The sequence below is a fragment of the Poecilia latipinna genome, unplaced genomic scaffold (genome assembly GCF_001443285.1).
Source record: "Poecilia latipinna isolate Pla-1442-1.1 unplaced genomic scaffold, P_latipinna-1.0 Scaffold300, whole genome shotgun sequence".
NCBI classification, from domain to species: domain Eukaryota; kingdom Metazoa; phylum Chordata; class Actinopteri; order Cyprinodontiformes; family Poeciliidae; genus Poecilia; species Poecilia latipinna.
Genome location: NW_015112916.1, coordinates 65,315 through 84,479, shown reverse-complemented (window position 1 = coordinate 84,479; position 19,165 = coordinate 65,315). Strand labels below are relative to the sequence as shown.

At 40.7% G+C, this 19,165-nt stretch overlaps 1 protein-coding gene across 2 annotated transcripts in view; it reads left to right on the top strand.

Annotated features, from left to right (window-relative positions):
• ptch1 (patched 1) overlaps positions 1-18,923 on the top strand; it is a 74,954-nt gene extending 56,031 nt beyond the window's left edge. The window contains exons 17-24 of one of the 2 annotated variants that reach the window (XM_015034479.1): positions 3,903-4,086; positions 5,749-6,029; positions 8,374-8,511; positions 9,190-9,332; positions 13,349-13,448; positions 14,029-14,388; positions 14,465-15,029; positions 16,209-18,923. In XM_015034479.1, coding sequence (XP_014889965.1) covers positions 3,903-4,086; positions 5,749-6,029; positions 8,374-8,511; positions 9,190-9,332; positions 13,349-13,448; positions 14,029-14,388; positions 14,465-15,028 — 1,770 coding nt within the window. In that variant the 3' untranslated portion in view covers position 15,029; positions 16,209-18,923. Of the gene's footprint in view, positions 1-3,902; positions 4,087-5,748; positions 6,030-8,373; positions 8,512-9,189; positions 9,333-12,902; positions 12,939-13,348; positions 13,449-14,028; positions 14,389-14,464; positions 15,030-16,208 lie in introns of those variants that run through there. The other variant, XM_015034480.1, reaches the window with a different exon arrangement.
• Positions 18,924-19,165: the final 242 nt, after the last annotated feature.

Genomic DNA, 19,165 nt, shown 5'->3' with positions numbered 1-19,165 from the left:
TGTGTGTGTGTGTGTGGGTGGTGGGGGGGGGGGGGGAATGAAATAAGGGGAAAGATTGAAGTTTTTGGAGCTGAGGAAATTTGCGCAGCTTTAACAAGACAACGGAGGATTGTATGTGTTTTTAATTTAAAGTGTGTTTTTTTAACCACTTTATGAAAACAAAGGAGATGTAGATTCATTGCTGCGTTCTTTGGCAAGAAGAGTGAAAACAGAGATAAGAACCTGAAGAAATATAAAAACAAAATTCTTGGCCAGGACTCCTGCGAACCTCAGACACAAAACAATCCATTTTCTTTTCAACACTGAGCTCATTTTTGTCGAGTCTAATAAACACTGCAGCGTCCTGTGTAAAAATACAGCAATCAGAATTCTGTGGTAACTTTCGCATCTTTGAATTTTGGAGAAAAATTTTAACAATAATGACTTTTTATTGTTAAAATCACTATTGTGCATTTAATAGTTAATACTATTAACTGGACTCAACATAAATCAGAACATCCTTTCTGACAGGCAGTGGGACTGAAGAGAGTAGTACTGTAAGTGCAAGTGTTCAAAATGTTTCATTGCATATTAGTGACTATTTTTGCTAACTGTAAAGCAGCTGTCTCCCATGTGCATTGCCTATAGAGAAATAGTGACGTCGGTACCCTTACCTAAACTCAGGACTTTCCAACAGAGTGCAAATATTTCCACATCCAGCATATCCCATGACAGAAGACACGGGATATCTCCAAAAGGATAAATAAGAGAGCATCTTCCTGTTATCTGCTGACAGTCGTGCTCTCTCTTGCTCTCTTACAGCCTGAACGAACCGCTGTCTTTTCTCAGCATGTTGTATAAAGTATAGTTTCCTTTGAAGTCACTTCTTGAACTCTTGTGGTTCCTCTGCTTTTATTTCTAAACTCCTTACTCGTGTTCAGTAACAACATCCACTCTAAAGAGCGTTGCTTTGAGAATGATCTTGTAGTGTTTAGGTTGTGGTGGATTTACTTCTTCTAGCTCACAGAAAGCAAATGCAGCTCTTGTGTGAAACCTTGTGACATCACTTCCTCTCCCTGTGAGGGAATTGTACTTGTTCTGAGTTGCGAGGGGCCGCCGGCAGAGTTGCCTGCACTTCCCGTGACAGCTTGAAGACATGCAATTGTTGCCTATTCCGCTGTTAAATTCAATCCAGATCCACTGGATTTCAGCTTTCACTCCGGCTCCCTCTCTCAGGATTACCTTCACAAACCTCTGCCCTCTGTGCTACTTTCCAGTGTACTCCTTCTTTGAGACGGGATGAAACACTTGTTTATCTGGGCCAGCTCTGTGTTATCGTATTGCAGTAGTTTTGTTTTTTTCCCCTGTGTCTAAAACAGAAGAGCAGATCTTCACCAACTATTTCATTTTTATATGCCACTTTACAGTCCTTTGCAAGAAGAACTTTTTATCTCTGCCCTCCATTTTATCTTTTTTTTCCCTGGTGATTATTCAGTCCTGGTGTGCTTGGTTTGAAAGCAACGTGACAGAAAGGAGACATTTCGCGGAGTGAATCCAGACGAGGGGAGAGCACGCAGACAAAGGAGGAGGTGAAAAGACTGAAAGTCTGAAGAAAAGACAGGGCTAACACTATCAAGAGCTCTTTTCTTTTTAGGGCCGATTGAATCTGTGGCGCCAGGCATTCTGGATACCCATAGGGGTCAGGAGAACCAAGTGTGAGCAACATTTGTACAGATGTTGTGTTATTTTTATAGCTCTACTCCATTTGCTGGGTGGCATTTCCTTCAGTGTTAACAACCAGGTTAACTGCACACAGACGCGCCCAGGGACTCCAGCCAATTTTTTTTATTGTTACGCTAACTCAAGCAATTTTTCTCTCGCTAACCCCCTCCACCACCGCCACGAAATGTGAGGAGAAAAAATAAAAAATAAAAAATCCAAAACCTTTCTTCATATATGTAACCCGGTGAGTCCAACTGGACCCCTGAAAGCTCTCCCAGCCTCTGTGAAAGATAGATTTATGGTTCCTAGAAGGCAGAGTGGCGGAACTGTACAGTAATGGTTTTACCTCTCAGGAGGTAGCGATGCTAGGCCACGCTCCTTTGCTTCCCCATATGAGGGCTAAATTAGCAACCTTAAGTGACAGAGTTATTCATGTACTGGAAACAGCTAAATGAAATAACAGTTGAAGCCATCACAAAAAGAAAACAACAACAAAAAAACTAAATAAACAGTTTGTACTTCTGGTTCATAATGGATGAATGCCAGGCTGTGTGACTCTCCCCTAAGAGAAGCTTAGAGTCGCAATTTTGCATGACGAATTTTAAGGATTAGTTTTATTTGTTCAATTCTGATGTTCTGCAGACATAGCAATTATTCAGAGTATAAACTTTGTTTCATTGTTTTGCACAGCAAGAAAAATAAATGCATTTGAAAGATACAAAGAAGAAATTTTATGTGCTGTTTTTTAAAAGCACTTTTTAAAGCTTTTGTATAAGGACTGTTAGTACCAAGTTATGCTGATTTTAAAAAAAAAGAAGTAGATGTTTCAAATGTGGCCCAGGCAGTCCAAGCTACAACTTCTTGGAGCCAGCAGTATTTTATTCTAACGTCCACACATCATCCAAATCCTCAGATTTTATGTTTCTGCTAATGCAACTGCACTGGCTCCCAGTTTACTTTAGAGCACATTTCAAGATTCTTGTTTTATCATGGAGAGCTCTTCACGGGCAGACACCAGGTTATCGTAGAGCACTGCTGCACCCGTACATCCTCAGTCCCCTGAAATCGGTGCATGCTAATAGTACTAAACTGAAAATAAAGGGAGACGGAGCCTTTTTGTCAGTGGCTCCAATACTCTGGAACTCCTTTCCTTGGGCGCTGAGTTAAGCGCCCAAGGAAAGGAGCAGATTCTGTGGCTTTCTTTAAAAGCCATTTAAAAACCTATCTTTTTGAATCTGCTTTTGTTTAACAAGTCTTGTAAAACACTTTGTGATCATTAAATCTCGAAAGGTGCTATATAAGTAAAGTTTTTACTTACTCACTTACATATGTTGGGGGCTTGTATACATGACAGCCATTATTTTCTTAAATACATTTATCAGTTTAGACAGAAACACTCAAGACAGAGACATAAAATATGAGCGGTGTTTGAAGGAATAACCGTGACAAGTCGTGTAAAACTGTTTTGCAGTAAAATTGACACCTAATTTTCTTTTCACCAATAACTACAAAAGTCCTTCCACATTTTATGTCTATAAAGACTCAGTGTTAATTCTTCCTTAGCAGCCCGAAGCTCTTGGTATGAGAGTGCTCCAAAGTTACTTTTAGACGTTTATTCAGAGTGGTCAGGACATATGGCCTGAGGTAGACCAGCCAGTATCTGCTGTATATGAAGGGAGAGGCTGATTCAACATTTTCCATGTTTTAATGTGGCATGATAATTCTGGGAAGCTGTGATCAGAAATACAGGAATTTCCAGAGAAGGTAACCAGTGTTTGACTTGTTGATTTTTCTTTGGTTGGAAATGGAGAGAGAGCGGGGCTAATATTTGCCTCCTGCTTTTGAATGGAGTTTCGTTCTCTTGCACTCATCCATGTGTAAAAGGAAACATTTCTGCGGTCTGCTCACCTGTAGAATGTTATGGTAAAACATGGTTGATTTCCACAGAATCGTGGCAAAACAGCTGCAGCACCACAATCTTTACTAAATGTTAAAATCGTTTTTTTTTGTTGTTTTTTTTTTTTCTTATTTCTAAAGGCTAATTACTCCAGTTCAGACTACAGTTTTCAGCCCAACGTAAATGAAAATAACGTCCAAGTGCATGTACGTTTTAATGAAAGGCCTTTCAGCAGACCATACTGTTAAGTGTGTATTAGCAATGGTTGCTGTCATTAATCCATCCCTTTCTGTGGGTTTTGTAGCTGACTCGACAGAGACTCGTGGATGCAGATGGGATCATCAATCCTGGGGCTTTTTACATCTACCTAACCGCCTGGGTCAGCAACGATCCCGTCGCTTATGCCGCCTCACAAGCCAACATCCGTCCGCACCCTCCTGAGTGGCTCAACGACCGGACTGACTCCATGCCCGAGACACGTCTCAGCAGTAAGTCAACACACAGGACGGCCTTGCGGTGCAGTGTAGCGGTGTCTCAACACTAGCGTTTGCTGGTACCGTGCTGAGGCCACCACGCTCCGAGTTGTGTTTACCTCTTGTGGTCTGACTTATTGCTTTGTGTCTGTCTCTAAGCTCAAAATGAGGTAATAGACTTTGCTGGACCAGAGCAGAGTGTGCACTTGCATGAGCTCAGGTTGCAAAGCTGAGAGCTGGGACACAACTTAGTGTTGTGCCTGTGGTTCAGTGGTATAATCCTGGCTACCCTGGGGCTCTTGCGAGCACACTCACACACACTTTATTAAAACTCAGTGACCCTCATCATGCCACACAACCTGCTCTCATTTCTTTACCACAAACAGACTGCAAATCACATAAAACTACAGTCTGCTCTTGTTTGAGTTTAGGAGAACCTGAGTTTGGATGGGATGAATGACTGGAGAAGTTGTAGGAAGTTTGGGACTGCGATAATGTTATTGGGTTAGGTTCTTTACGGTGTGATCCACCAGTGTAGATTTACGCTGCTAAGTGTTTTGAATTTCTTGCTGCAATTACAATTTCAGGATTTGACCCAGACTCTCAGTTGGGTTTAGTTTTGGACTTTGACTGGGCTATTCCACGGTCTAAACCATGCCGTTGTAGCTCTGGCTATATGTTTAGTGTTTTACTTCTGGAACATGTGACTTCTGCTCAGGTTTTCATCCAGAATTACTATGTATTTAGCTTCACCCTTCTTCTCATCAACTCTGACCATCCTAATCTTGTTCCCACTCCTTGATGCTGCCAATAATTTGTGCCACCTCAGGGATGATGTATGTGTGTTTTTGAAAAAACTTCCCCTGAAGAAATGGAAAACCAGTTTATTGTTTTCCTTCCATTTTACAGTTTAAACAAAAATGTAGTTTTGTAGTTATAACATGACAAAATGTGAAAATGTAGAACGGATGTATCAATACTATTAAAAGGCACTGTATATAGACATGCAGCTGCTGAGTATTCCTTTAAATAAATCCTTTAAAACTGCCATGTGCAGCAAAGACATGACAGCATGAATCTGAATTAAAAACTGTTTTTCAGCAAGTATTACTTCATTGCCGAGTGACAGGCAGCTATACGTGTTTGTGCATTTATATTATTCTTTATGTGGTGGTGCTGTGTTTAGGGTGTGGTAATGGCAATGATCCTGACATTGTAATTGCTGTGAATCAACCTTAGTTCTGACAGTCTGCTGTGTCTGGAACTGATAGGCCCTCATTAGGCAGACTTGGCTTCAGTCTGGCCAGGTTCGAGTCAATGGAGCTCTGTTTAACGCACCTCTACACCCCACCTCCACATAAGCACAAACACACTCACCCACAGATGTAACTACTCCTTGAATGAAGTTGAATTTAGAATAGCTAGACCACGACGTGGTATAGATGAACTGTCTTAAATTATCACTGTGGATTTATTAAATAGTTACCAGAGCCTAAACAGGACATATTTGTATTATCTGCAAAGGTTATTCTTCACTGTTGTTTTAGCTGATATTTCCCCCTTACTATCCAGCAGCACTCGGTTCCTCAGTTAAAATGTATCCATGTTGTTATCACCAAATTAAAACCAAGATCGGTGCAAGTAAATGAATCTTCCTCTCACTTCTTCTCCGTTCAGTTCCCGCTGCCGAGCCCATCGAATACGCACAGTTCCCCTTCTACCTCAACGGGCTCCGAGAGACCCCGCAGTTTGTGGAGGCCATCGAGAGCGTGCGAGCAATCTGCAACAACTACAGCCGACAAGACCTGCCCTCCTACCCCAATGGCTACCCTTTCCTCTTCTGGGAGCAGTACGTCAGTCTGCGGCACTGGCTTCTCCTTTCCATCAGTGTTGTGCTTGCCTGCACCTTTCTAGTCTGTGCCCTGTTTCTGCTCAACCCATGGACCGCTGGCATCATAGTAAGTGTTAATAAAAATTAAAAAAAAAATTAAAAAAATAAAGCAAGTATTGACTAAAAAAAGTGCTTTTGTTATCTTTTAAAATCTGTTTAGCATTTTATATTGGCACTTATTGCAACTAGTGCAGGCAGTTTTGCTAAAACAACATTGTCTAAATGAGTTGCAAATTGTCTTAACATGCAGAAAATTCTATTTCCTTTTTTAATAGCCTCTTTCATTGCTGTGCTTTCTCTGACTTCATTTTTTCACACCTAACAGACTGTGAGATTTGGACCCTTTGAGTCCTGTTCTCTGACTAATAACTTCCACACCGAAGACCATTATTGGTGTTGCAACAGCTTGTCATCACTTAGACAATGGCCAGTCAGAAAGAATCAGTTAAGCTGAAAATCTTTCAATTTCCCGGTGCACAGTAATGAATGAATCCATTTTTTTTTCAATAAGTGAAAAAAAAAAAACATTTTGAAAATAAAACTGCTTTGAGAGTATGATGATAACAAAGTTTCAAAAAGAAGGGATGCTGTGCGATATCACAGGCCCCTCACCAGTGTTTATCTTGTGCTGTTTTGTTGGGCCACTGTGTTTAGTCTAGTCTGACACTCCCAGACATCAATGCTGAAATAAATGTTGACAGAACTCTAAGTTTCTCCAGCAGCTAGTTTCCACTCTGACCCTCATAAAAAGCAGTCTTTGTCCTGTTTTTTTCCATCCTCCGCTCTTGTCTTTTACTAATTGTCTCACCCATGAAGTTTCCATGGACACAGGCAAGCAAATAGGGTGCATTTATACAATGTACAATGTATAAACGTCCAGGTACTTGATTCACAGAGAAACACACATACGGATCACTCTGGTTATTCTCCTCTCTGCTGCGTTGTACTTTATAACAGGCAGTTGCTAGGCCACCTGAGGCATTAAAACGAGGTAGGAGGGGAGTTCATGGTCATCTGTCAGGCTTTACTAGCAACATCAAAAGGTTCGTTACAGAGAGGCGTCAAGAAACAAACAACTGGCTCTACAAGCTTATAGCTAGTTGCTTCACATTGCATTGTCTCCATATACAGATTATATTCGATCGACTTAATGTTGCCGTTATAGTAATCATCAAATATGATTTGCGTTCTGTATTTCCATTTTGTCATTTTGCATTTCCCCAGGCATTTAGACAAAGAATCCAAGCCTTTGATACCATTGTTTTAGTTTATATAACAAATGGCATAAATCTGATCATTCTTAAGATTCAAAATGAGACCTGAATTTCATCTTGAGGTAATGTTTTCTTAGTATTTTTGTCCACTTGTTAGCAGATTTCCTTCATGGAAATGCATCTTAGACCATGGCACGGCCACAAAAATTACCTCTAGTGGACACTGGTGCGCAGAGCTCCATCCCCTGCCCACACTGGGCCTCTTCAAAGGATTTAGGTCTCACGTAACCTGACACCTGTCAGCTGATAATGGTATTTACTCTCAGCTCCCGTCCTGTCCTGCTTTGCCCGGGAAAATCCACTCTCCACACAGAGTCACACACATTTTGCTCACATTCTGATGTCTTGCTGCCTGCTGAGCACAGTCAGAGTTTAGATCAACTGTAAATCTCAAGGTCATCCACCCAGAAGACCTGATTTGGGTGGGTGTGGATGTTTGATTTTCTCCATGTGTTCTCCAACCACCAATCCAACCTTCCATTGCAAAGACATCTGTGATAAATTCATAGCAAGCCTTAAATGTAGACGTTCTCAGCAATGTGTACATTCGAGTGTGTTCATTTACTGAACTCCAACATGAAATGTTTGTAAAATCACACAGCTCGTGTCTGAAGTACTGATGCACTGTACATTTAGTTTTATGACTTAGTAAGTTGAGTAAAATTTCCTCTTACCTTTTCAGTATTATAACTGTGCCCATGTTGCTTTTGTCATAAAAAATACAAAATAAACAAATTTAGAGCTAAGTTGCTTAGGAAAATTGCATTGTAACGCTGTTTGGGAGCACGTTGCACTTTAATGCACTAGGGCATAAGTTATTTCTCTCAGTTTGTGCATAAGATAATTAATGTGATAGTTCTGCTATCTTGTATTTCTGATGCTTCCTGCAAACTAGTTTCCCCTTGGGATATGTATAAAACTGAACTGAACTGTTTCCAGACCATCCAGCTGACCATTCTTCATTTTATTTTCGAAATATTGATGTATTATTGTAAGCAACTTAAGCATATATGAGGTGTATTTTGAAACTTTGGACCAGATTAGAACTTGTTTTTTTCCCCCTGAACCGTATGTTGAATGTCTCTTTTTAAGTAAACCCACATTCCTGTCTGACAGAAAGCTCTTTTTCATCCTCAGGTGCTTGTGCTCTCTCTCATGACTGTGGAGCTTTTTGGCTTCATGGGACTGATGGCAATCAAGCTGAGCGCCGTCCCTGTGGTCATTCTCATCGCTTCGGTGGGCATTGGAGTGGAGTTTACAGTCCATGTAGCTCTGGTAGGCCAATGAAAGCATACTCTTTTCAACACCAGTTCTGCTATGCTTCCGTTTTGCTTTTTGTGACACTTAGGTTTTTAGGGAAATTTGCTGTCCAAACTAACACGGCATGATGCAAAAAAGCAGTTCCTTCCTAAACCTCATAACTGGTTGTGCCGCAACATCTGCTGTCTATTTATAATTTAAAATGTATTTGAACAGGGACAAGATATGAAACAGTGTTACCTTTAAAATAAACTCTTGTCCTGTCTAAAGGCATCTTAGTCAAAGACTAAAACCTCCCACATACTTCATCCGAAGTCCCAAAATCAACATTCATTAACATAGAGGCATGACAAAACTTGCGACAAAGTCGACACCAGGCCTGAGTCAACCTATTTTGACAGAGTTGTGGTGAGGAATTATGTACATTTGTCCATAATTCTGACCTGTAGTTTTGAGTCGTTCTTTTCACAAGAGATATGAAAGCACTAATACTAATTGTTTGATTACTGACTATTTCAAATCTGGGGTCCTTTAAATGAGAGATGATTGTTCAAAACATGTTATGTTTCCTACTGCATTGGAATGTCTTTCTACAGTCATTATTATTATTATTATTATTATTATTATTATTATTATTATTTATTACCCCTCCCCCCAAAAAAGATTTGAACTGTATCTTTATCTCTATTTTAGGCATTCCTTACAGCTATTGGGGATCGTCACAAACGGGCAGTGCTGGCACTAGAGCACATGTTTGCTCCAGTTCTAGATGGCGCCTTCTCCACTTTACTGGGTGTCTTAATGCTCGCAGGCTCCGAGTTTGACTTTATCGTCAGGTGAGTACAACAAGACTTTGTCATAGGATTGCACTTAAAGGTTATCATATGGCAGTTGTGTGGCGTCCATAGTCTGTTGAGACCATGTCTAAACCTGCATTTTGCAGGAATGTCCCTGAGCCACCACTCATGCATGAAGGCCTTTCTCTTTCTGCATCTTCCTCCATCGGTCTTTTTGTTTTACACCCCCTATATCTGCACTGCATGCTCTGTTTCTATAAACATATATTTTTTTTCCTGGCATGAGATAACTTTTTATCTTTATTGTTGAAAGACGATCCTTCTCCAGGCCCATGTTCAGTATTTCCTTGTGTTGAAACAATTGAAAGATGGACTTTCACATACCGGGACTCATTGCCCGGTATGTGGGCTGCATGCATCCATATGTATCTGTTCGTATTACTTTTGCCTGAAAGTCAAAAGTAATGAGAACAGATATAGCTTCAGTTTTTTTATTGCTTGTTTGTTTGGGGTGCCAAGGGAGATGACTGTAGAGAAGGATATTAAAATAAACTACAACTGTTGAGTCTCTGTCGGACGCCAGGTTTTAAGTAATGTGTACGTTCCTCTCTGGACTATTATAGGAATTTTCCTCTAAGCAAATAGGCTCAGTGCATGCATTCTTCTTTGCACTTAACTGTACAAATTTGTTGACCTGTTCCTTTAAGAACTGGGAGCAATGAACTCCATCTGATCTGCAATTACACAAACTGTGCTCATGTATGTACATGCCAACAGTTACACGCAGTCCCTACATATAGACACACGCGTACACACACTGTCATGCTCCCTGACCCTGTAATCATTGGGGTCAATGATGGCATGCCTGCACGTCCACGCGCTCGCACACACACACACACACACGCACACACACGCGTATCCAAACACACAAACTCTGGAGGCCAATGGACCTTCGCTCCTCACCTCCAGCGGTGTGCTGCGCCTCTGGCTTCTGCCTCGGTCTGGGAGCCTCCATTTAAAGGTCCTGCTGTTGTCAGAGCAAACAAAGCGGCGCCCCAAGACAGTGCAATAACAACAGGGCCTGGCTCGTATTTTTCTGCATGCGCTGAAAGAAATGTTTCCCTAGCTTTCTCTGTCAGCCCTGTGAATGTTTTCACTCTAAACAGTCCGGCGGGACTCACTGCCCGGTATGTGGGCTGCATGCATCCGTATGTACAGTAGATGTAATTCGAGCAATGACATAGCATTTACCAGTGCTGGTGTTTTAGATTGATTTACAAGAACGGTTTTGATGTGTACTAAAAGTACGAGATGGATGCTTTGAAGCAGTAAAAGTGCATGTGTGTGGTCAGAGCTTCACCAGAAAGAAGTGAAAGTAGGTGGACTCAGGGCATGATAAATCAGCTCAGATTTTCTACCTCATACTGGCTCTCGGGACACTCATAAGTTAACTAATTGGACAAGAATTTGAATGAACTAATCCATCCAGGTTCCTGTTTCAGTAAAATAAATCATAGTAGCAAGTCCCTTGACACAGCTTATTTATTGTTTTTATGCAATTCAATTGAATCGCCTGTTATTCATTTTTATAAGCCAAAAATTACATCAAATGTTTAATCATTTGGACCTTTCCTTCCCAATTAACTTCAAGCTAAAGGTTTGCAAACAGTATGTTCAAGCTAAGCGGCTTAATGTGGTTCCGATGCTGTCATGAACAGTCTGGAGTCTGATCCGAGTTCTTTCCTCCATTAGTATGAAAAGTATTTTAATGTCGGACTTCATTACCTATTCTACTGTGTAAATGTTTCCTTTCCTCTGTCCTTCCATTCTGTATTGTCTCTATCATTCCTACCTCCTTTTTTCTTTTTCCCTCTGTTTTTTTCTTCTCTCTTTCCTTCTGTCAAACCGCCATTCGTTGTGTCCTTCTGGCCTTCCTTTCTTTGTGGTGTCCTATCTGTTATACTGGTAACTTTCTTTATTTCCTTGAGTCCTTACTCCATTCCTTTCTTATGTATTTCCTTCAGTTCGTTCTTATGTCCTCTTTAACATTCTTGGGCCCTTTCTTCCTTCCTTGTGTGTGCACCCTGCCTCCTATCCTTCTTTCCTTATTTGTGTTCTTTCATCTTTACTTCCTTGTGTGATTCGTTCTTTTCTTGTTTCCTTCCTCCTACCTTCCCTTCTTGCCTCATCCATCCATCCATTTTCTATACCTGCTTCTCCTTGCAGGACTCCTAGGAGGGCTGGTGCCTATCTCATACGGGTAACAGCTGGGTTACATCCTGGATAGGTTGCCAGTCCATCACAAGGCCCCTCTGGCCTCATGACTTTCCTTATTGTCTTTCATTCTAAGTGTACTGCAGTCCATGTATCGACCACTCTTCCTATGTTTTCTCCTTTTGTCTTCTCTCTATCTTCCTTGTGTCTTTCTTGTGTTCTACATACATTTCTTTCATGTGTCCTTAAATCTGTCTCTCCTTTCTTCCTCCCTTACAATTTTTTTGTAAATATGTACCCTAAATTCACAGTGAATGTTTGTTTCTTATAATTTGAAATGACTGAGAAATCTGGAAAAAGGAGTCAGAAAAAGTATGGGATTTCTACATGAAAAATGTGTAACATTACTTTTATAACAAAAGGCAACGCAGTGCATACAGCCAAGACATGAAAAACATGAACAGCCATCAAGTGCTCCTTTCTCCATTGATTAAAATATATCCAGAATATAACCCTACCACATATGATAAATGTAGAGCAAATATCCTAACTGGATAGCGATGCAATGCTAATTTTATTGAAATAGTCCTGATTAACTAAATGCAGGACTTCACTTAATAGTCGGCAGCCCCGTCTAACCTACAAAGACTACTGTAGCAGAACACTACAGTATCATCTGTATAGCGCACAAACAAGTCAGAACCTCAAGTGATCCAGCCTCACTCAAAAGTCACAAATTGCACAGATAGGCTAGCTGCTGTGTATATGGGTGTCCTGACACTGTCCCTTCACATGGCTGGTGGCAAGGAGAGCTCTTTCTCATGTAGGTGACTTGATTTGAGCGAGGGCGAGATTCAGAGCAGAGAGTGTGGGGTCTTACCTGATACATACAGATTTAATTAGGTGGAGGGGATTGCGCAGTGGCCGGGAATTTCACAGGAGCTTAGCTGGAAGGAAGGGAGTGAAGAAGATGGAGAGAAAAATAAAAAAGATTGAGGGAGGAAAGAGGCCAGGGAAGGGTGGTGCTCTCGGGCTTTCCTTCTTTTCGTCCCTAGACTAAATTGTTTAAATTCTATACCCTTCACTTCATTTGTTTGCCCCTCTCTCTTTTTTAAACCAGAGGAAAGAGAGGCCCCTGTCCTTTTGTACCCCCCCTCACTTTATACCCCAATGTCCTCCCTCTTCAACCTCCTTTACCCCCTCCGTTCGCATTCCACTCTGCTTTGTTTTCCCCATGTTTGCTTATACACTGCACACCCAAGAGAGAGTGCCCTCACCCCAATAGCCCCACCTCCCCCTCTTCTTTTTTCCCCCCCTTTTATTCCTGTGCCTTTGAATTAACCAGCTCTTGCTAATTATGCTTCCCCTTTCTTTTATTTCTGTGGCTTCTTTAAGACTAACCCTCTTTGGCAGGACTTAGACACACACAAGGTACCTTTCTGTTCTGCTCCTCAGAACCACAGTGCACGCATCAGCTATCTGTGGGGGGTTTGTATATGTGTGTTTTGTTTGGGGAGTGGCTGGTGTCAGTGTGGAAGTATTATTTTGGGCATGTGTGGTGAATGAACCTGCGCATTTCTCTCCACGTGTAAACATCTGTGGTCTTTGGGGGTATTTTCTTTGTTTCCTCATGTCTGTCTTTGTTAGTCTTAGCAACCCTATGCCCATGCTTTTTGGCAGTGTCATCCACTTTGCTCCTTGTTTATTTTACTGTATTTTTAGAAAATGTTTTAAACAGCCAAATAAATAGTAAATGCTGTTTTTCAGCATTTACAATATGTTGACAGTTTTATTTACTCTTTTTAATCCTTTTCGTATATTTGTTTTTTTTTTTATTGCAGGTATTTCTTTGCAGTGTTAGCCATCCTGACAGTTCTTGGAGTGCTGAATGGATTGGTCCTTCTCCCAGTATTATTGTCATACTTTGGACCTTATCCAGAGGTACAATTTAAAAAACTGAAACCTCAACCTGAATGCAGTCTTAATCAACCAGGGCAATTGTGTTTTTATTAATAGAAAATAGGGATATAATTTAATTCACTCCAGGGAAGAATATTGAGTGGCAGTTTCGAGAGGAGCGGCCACTTCGTCACTAAGTCAGTTACTTGGTCCTTAGCATACCAAAACATTAAATTGTTCCAATATCATGCCAACATCCGATTACCATGACAATTTTAACTTTGTTGTTTAGTCGGTTCCTGTATTCTGAAGTGTCAAAGGCTTTTTTCTCTAATGTGATTGAGTGCTTTCAGCCAATTTGTTTGTATTCTCCTCCTTAGTTGGAGGTTATGCTGATAGATTACCATACATCACAATTTTAACCTTACCAGATGAAGTTAAATGCAAGCATTGATTGGATGATGCATTGCAGAACAAACTTAATATTTATGAGAAATATTGTGAAAACATTGCGCTGAGATCTTGAGAGTAGAATCTTTATTGAACATTACAGTTGTGATTTTGTCAATAGAAAGTGACTTACAGGTGTCCAAAAATTGATTGCCTTTCTCTCATTGGTCAGGTTTCACCCACTGATGGCCGAAGTCGGCTACCCACCCCCTGCCCAGAGGCCCCTCCTCGAGTGGTCCATTTCTCGGTCCGTCCACGCCAAACCTCTGGACCCGTCACGAACTCTGGTGCAGCCACAGACTCGTCAGACTCGGAGTACAGCTCTAATGCCACAGTGTCTGGAATAAGCCAAGAGGTGCAGAACTACAACCTTTACCCTCACAGAGGACAAACTCAACCAGAGGAGCAGCACCACCACTTCCGGACCAGCAGGGGCAGAGTGGCCCAGCCAGAGGAGGAAAGAAGAGCGGGGTCAGGGCAACGGCATTCACCGAGACAGCAGCCTGACCCCCCAGCCTATACTGTGTCTTCGGTAGGGAACTATCACAGATGGATTTTTCTTTGCATGTGTCATATTTAAATGAGTGTCTTATTGTGGTTCTCTACAGTTTGTTCCCTCTCAGGGTTGTGATTCTGGTATCCAGCATGGCAATACTCAGCGAAACTGCAGCAGGGACCCCAGGGGCCAGCAGCACTGGCAGGCCTCGCCCCCGGCCCAACCGCGCATGGACGCTTTTGAAACTGCAACCGAGGCTGGGGGCCATCACAGCTCTCGCAGCTACAGAGAACACTCAGCAGGCCACAGCGGCCACTCTTCCCACAACTCGCAGCCTCATCATCACCAACAGCATCATCACCACCTCCCGCACCAACACACCAACAACGCTCCTTTTTGTCAGCCCATCACCACAGTAACGGCATCGGCCTCGGTCACTGTAGCCGTTCACCCTGTGCCATTCTCCGCCCAAGGTCCAGCTTCCTCCTTCCCAGAATACACGGGAACAGACAGTTACTGCCCATCGGGGCCAGAGGAGTCAGAATCGGCTTTCCAAGACCCCCACGTGCCTTTGTACACCCACACAGGGGGTAGGGAGGCTAAGGTGGAATCTGTGGAGCTTCAGGATTTGGAATTAGAGGCAGCTGACAGGAACCATGGCCAACAGGCTAGCTGAGGTGAGAGTTTGGTTCCTTTAGCAGATTCATAGGTAGATTTGTTTCATACACATAACTGGCTTAACCACAGACAATGCATAAAGCAATAATACTGGCTATTATTGTTTTATGCAATAATAGCCCTATTATTATTATAAAAGAAAAGCTGGATGTTTTTTGTCTTTTTTTTTGGGTGGGAGGTGGACAGGTTTCAGGAGGACGTCCTGAAACCTGTCCAATGTGGTGTTGGAGTCAGATTTGTGTCGATTTCTCTGTGCATTGGCACAGAGAAATCGACAAGTCACCAGAATCAGTTTAATTCCATGACTTAGTGCTACTAAGTTGAACTAACAAGAAAATTATTAAGTGTGGAAGTTGTTTCTGAAGGAAGAAGATTTAGAGGTATAATGCATGCAGCGAATCATCAAATTAAAGTACTTACTGGGCAAGATTCTGAAATACAATTTGTTCATTGGCCCTTTAGGTGAATGTTAACTTTCTGATTCAGTCCCTGGTAAAGGCTTAAAAGGCTCCATTTTTTAAAAACTAAGGAATAAAAAAAACTATTACTCAGAACTTTTTATCTTTTAAGAGCAAGACTTAAAATTTAAAAAGAACGCACACATTTATATCAAAATTCTAAATAATAGTTTAAAAGGTTTACAAGTGCTAAACAATATAGAGTGAACCAGTATACAACAGTGGGAGTTCAAAAACAATGCAAATCTGTAGAGCTTTAAATTTAGAAAAGATTAACCTATAGATAGGGTGCATGTTGATAAAATACCGTACAAATGAAAACATCTCCTTGTTCTAAGATCAAACTTTTACTAATTACCTCTGAAACATGGCCATTAACACATTTTAACATTAATTCTTTAGAGCTTTTTCTTATTTAAAACTCAGCACAAAAAGCACTTTTAATAAATAAAAACAACATGATCTTTTCAGTTGAAATTGTTTGTTATAGTTTTAGAGGGGTTTTTAATATGGGATTCAAATTACTGATTCTAAAAAAGGTCTAATTTTTTTGTTTTTGAGCAGCCGATCACCAGCTGGAAACTGATCTAGATGAAAATCATCTTGATTACAGTCACCAGCCTGTCTCTCTGTGCATCTCTAACAATAAAATTACTTACTTAGTGCCTGAATGTAAAACGTCTGACCATTCATCTTAATGTATATACTGTTTTTTTCCAGATCTGGGGAAGAGAAGCACTATGGCCAAAGATGGACTCCCCTGTCTTGCTAAGCAGTTGACCAGCTTGGCACAACCCCACCTCTGACCCCATGTAGCGTAAAAGCTTGCCAGTGTTGCCATAATGGTGCTCAATGTTACTGTAACACAGTGGACTCTTGTTTTAGATATTTCTATCTATATTTAAAAGATGTATACATATGTAAATATAAACAAATAGGTATAATTTTTTGAGGAGCTGTACAACTCCTACTTGTTAATAGACTGGGGCTGTATATGTTGTAGGTGTGTATGCGTGCATGAATGCAGTGTGTATTTTGATTACTGTTCACTTCTCTGTGGATCTGTGCCAATAGGAAGCTCAATGTAGGACAAACATGCCTGTCAGCATTCACAGTTGCTGCTCAGAACTTTATTTTTTTTATACTAATGTACATTTTTAACACTATGCAAATCTCTCTTCAAACAGAACCAGTGATCTGTCAAGGTATATGAATGTGTGTATGTGCATGCATGCGTGCGTGTGTGCGTGCGTGCGTGTGTGTGCGTGTGTGTGTGTGTGTGTGTGTGTGTGTGTGTCAGGTCGTGTAATGTGAAACAGCTCCTTTCGCCAGATGCATCCTCAGTTCAGACTAACATTTACACTCATTTAAAACATGAGGGAAACTGTTAGAATCATCCAACAAAGCTATGGTATATCTGTTTGTGTGTGTTTTTATTATTGTATAAAGGTACGCTTGTAAAACTATTAATTTTTTATCACAAACCTGTGGTAGATATGAAAGAATTACTGTTTTAACTCGACACGCTATGCGTGCTATTTAAAATGAGTTGGTATGAAGACATTTTAAGATTTTTTTTTTTTTTTTTGCCTTATTTTTATTTTAGTTACGGCCTTGAAACCTGTTTCTGCACTCAGCTTTGTATCACTGTCTGTTAGGCTGGTTGTATTTTACTGTAAGAGGTTTTGTGATGTTAAACAACTCTAGCAGGCTCAAACAGGTTCTGAGCAGCCTCAGAACCCACCTCAGAAATTAACTCTTACCTTTTTTACAGGGACCTTCACGTTACTGATTCTGGAACAGGGCCAAAAAAACAAGGTGCTACCTCTGCACCTTATAAAGTGGCTTTGTCTTGTGGATAAGCTAAAGCTCAAACTATAATACTGTATGACCCGACTCAAAATGGCACTTGACTGCTTTTCATTCACAGGAATATATCTCGCTTGAAGTAGCTCTTTCTGTCCATCCAATAAGCTAGACCATGCAGCCTTCGAAGGGCTAAGACCAATAAGGCCTCATATTTTGCTGTGTGTGTTTGTGTGTGTAGTGGTTTTCTTCACAACTCCTGTCCTCTGCCTGGATCTGAGGCCCCCCTTTATTTCATGACAATAAAGACAACTGGTCATAGTTTGGCCACAGCTGTCCCCACTGACCTCAGCTCTTAAAAATCCACAACATAAGGCCATGACACTAATTGGACGTCTCCACTCAGCTGCTAAATTGCACAAGCCTGAGCCTTATGGGGGTGGAAGGTGGAAGAGGAAGAGTCGGGTCAGTTTTTTTTTTTTTTGTACCCCACCTTCACCAGATATGGCCGGTTTATGCCTGCTGGTGTCAGTGCCAGCAGCCGTACCTGTACACTTCTTGGGCCCCTTTGGTCTCCTTCCACAACAACCTTTTCTTACACTCCGACTCATTCTCGAACATTCATAGTTTTTTTTTTTCTCCTGTTCACTGAGCTGTTGTGGTTCTCAAAACCCTACACACCCCTGTTAAAATATCTGGTTTGTTGATGTAAAAATATTGGTCATAATAAATGTTTCAAAACCTTTTCCTCATTCAATGTGACATTTCAGCTAATAAAGAATTTAATCTGTATGTAGGGAAACGGCACTCCAATAACCTGGTTGTATAAACCAATACTTCATTTTTAGTACTTAGTCTTCATTGGCAGGAGTCTGTAACCGTCCCCACATCTCAACCTGGCAATTGTGGTACATTCTGCTTGACAAAAGTTCCCCAAATTTATCACAATAAGCAGAAAATTTCTCCCCCTTCAGATGATCCCACAGATTTTCTGTCAGATTTAGTTCTGAACTATAATGAGGCAATTCCAGTGCTTTAATTTTTCTCTTATATAATAAAATAAAATCATTCTGTCACTGATTCAAATATGTGCGTGGACTCAATAAAAGAAAAAAAAAGAAAATTTCACTCTCATCTTTTCATTAGTTTTGGAGAAATGAGCAGTTATTGTAAATTCCCAGCTGTGCCATATTTTCTCCAGCTTTTTTGCTGCAGTGTGCTCTGGTGCATATTTAATGCTGTGGGAATTGTTTATAGCCTTCCCCTGAGTGATACCTTTTAATGTTGAGAACATTTGAATTATCTAACCTCCCCTGTGCAAACTGTGGCTTTCGCTAAAGTTGGCAAATGAACAGGCAATCCTTCAAGGACCTCTAAAATGTAACTTTGTGTAAATAGATTCGCTGTAATTTAAGGGAAGTGAGATGTGAAAACAAACTGAATTAAAACCGGCTTTAAGAAAGTATTAGTTTAAGAATGTTCACATTTTTACAAACAAGTCAGTGCAGCTTTGTATTTTTCATATTTTTTTATTTAAATAAAATTTTTGTTCCCTTGCAAATATATTATGCAATTTTAAATAAGGAAACCATTTTGAAAGAATTTATTAGAGTCTCACTTTTTTACATCGCAAAAAATAGGCATTTTAATGGGGTGTGTACTATTTGAGAACCACTGTACATCAGCTGCTTGCCTGAAATGGGTTACTTTCTTTGTTGTTTTAGTTTTTTTTTTTGTTTTGTTTTGTTTTTCCTCCCATTTGTCACATTGGCAGCAGCGGAGAGAATCATAGCTGGCAACTATTTTATTCATTTTTCTGTTTGTACTTTGTTCAATTTCTATATTTATATTTTTGTAATATAAAAATATGT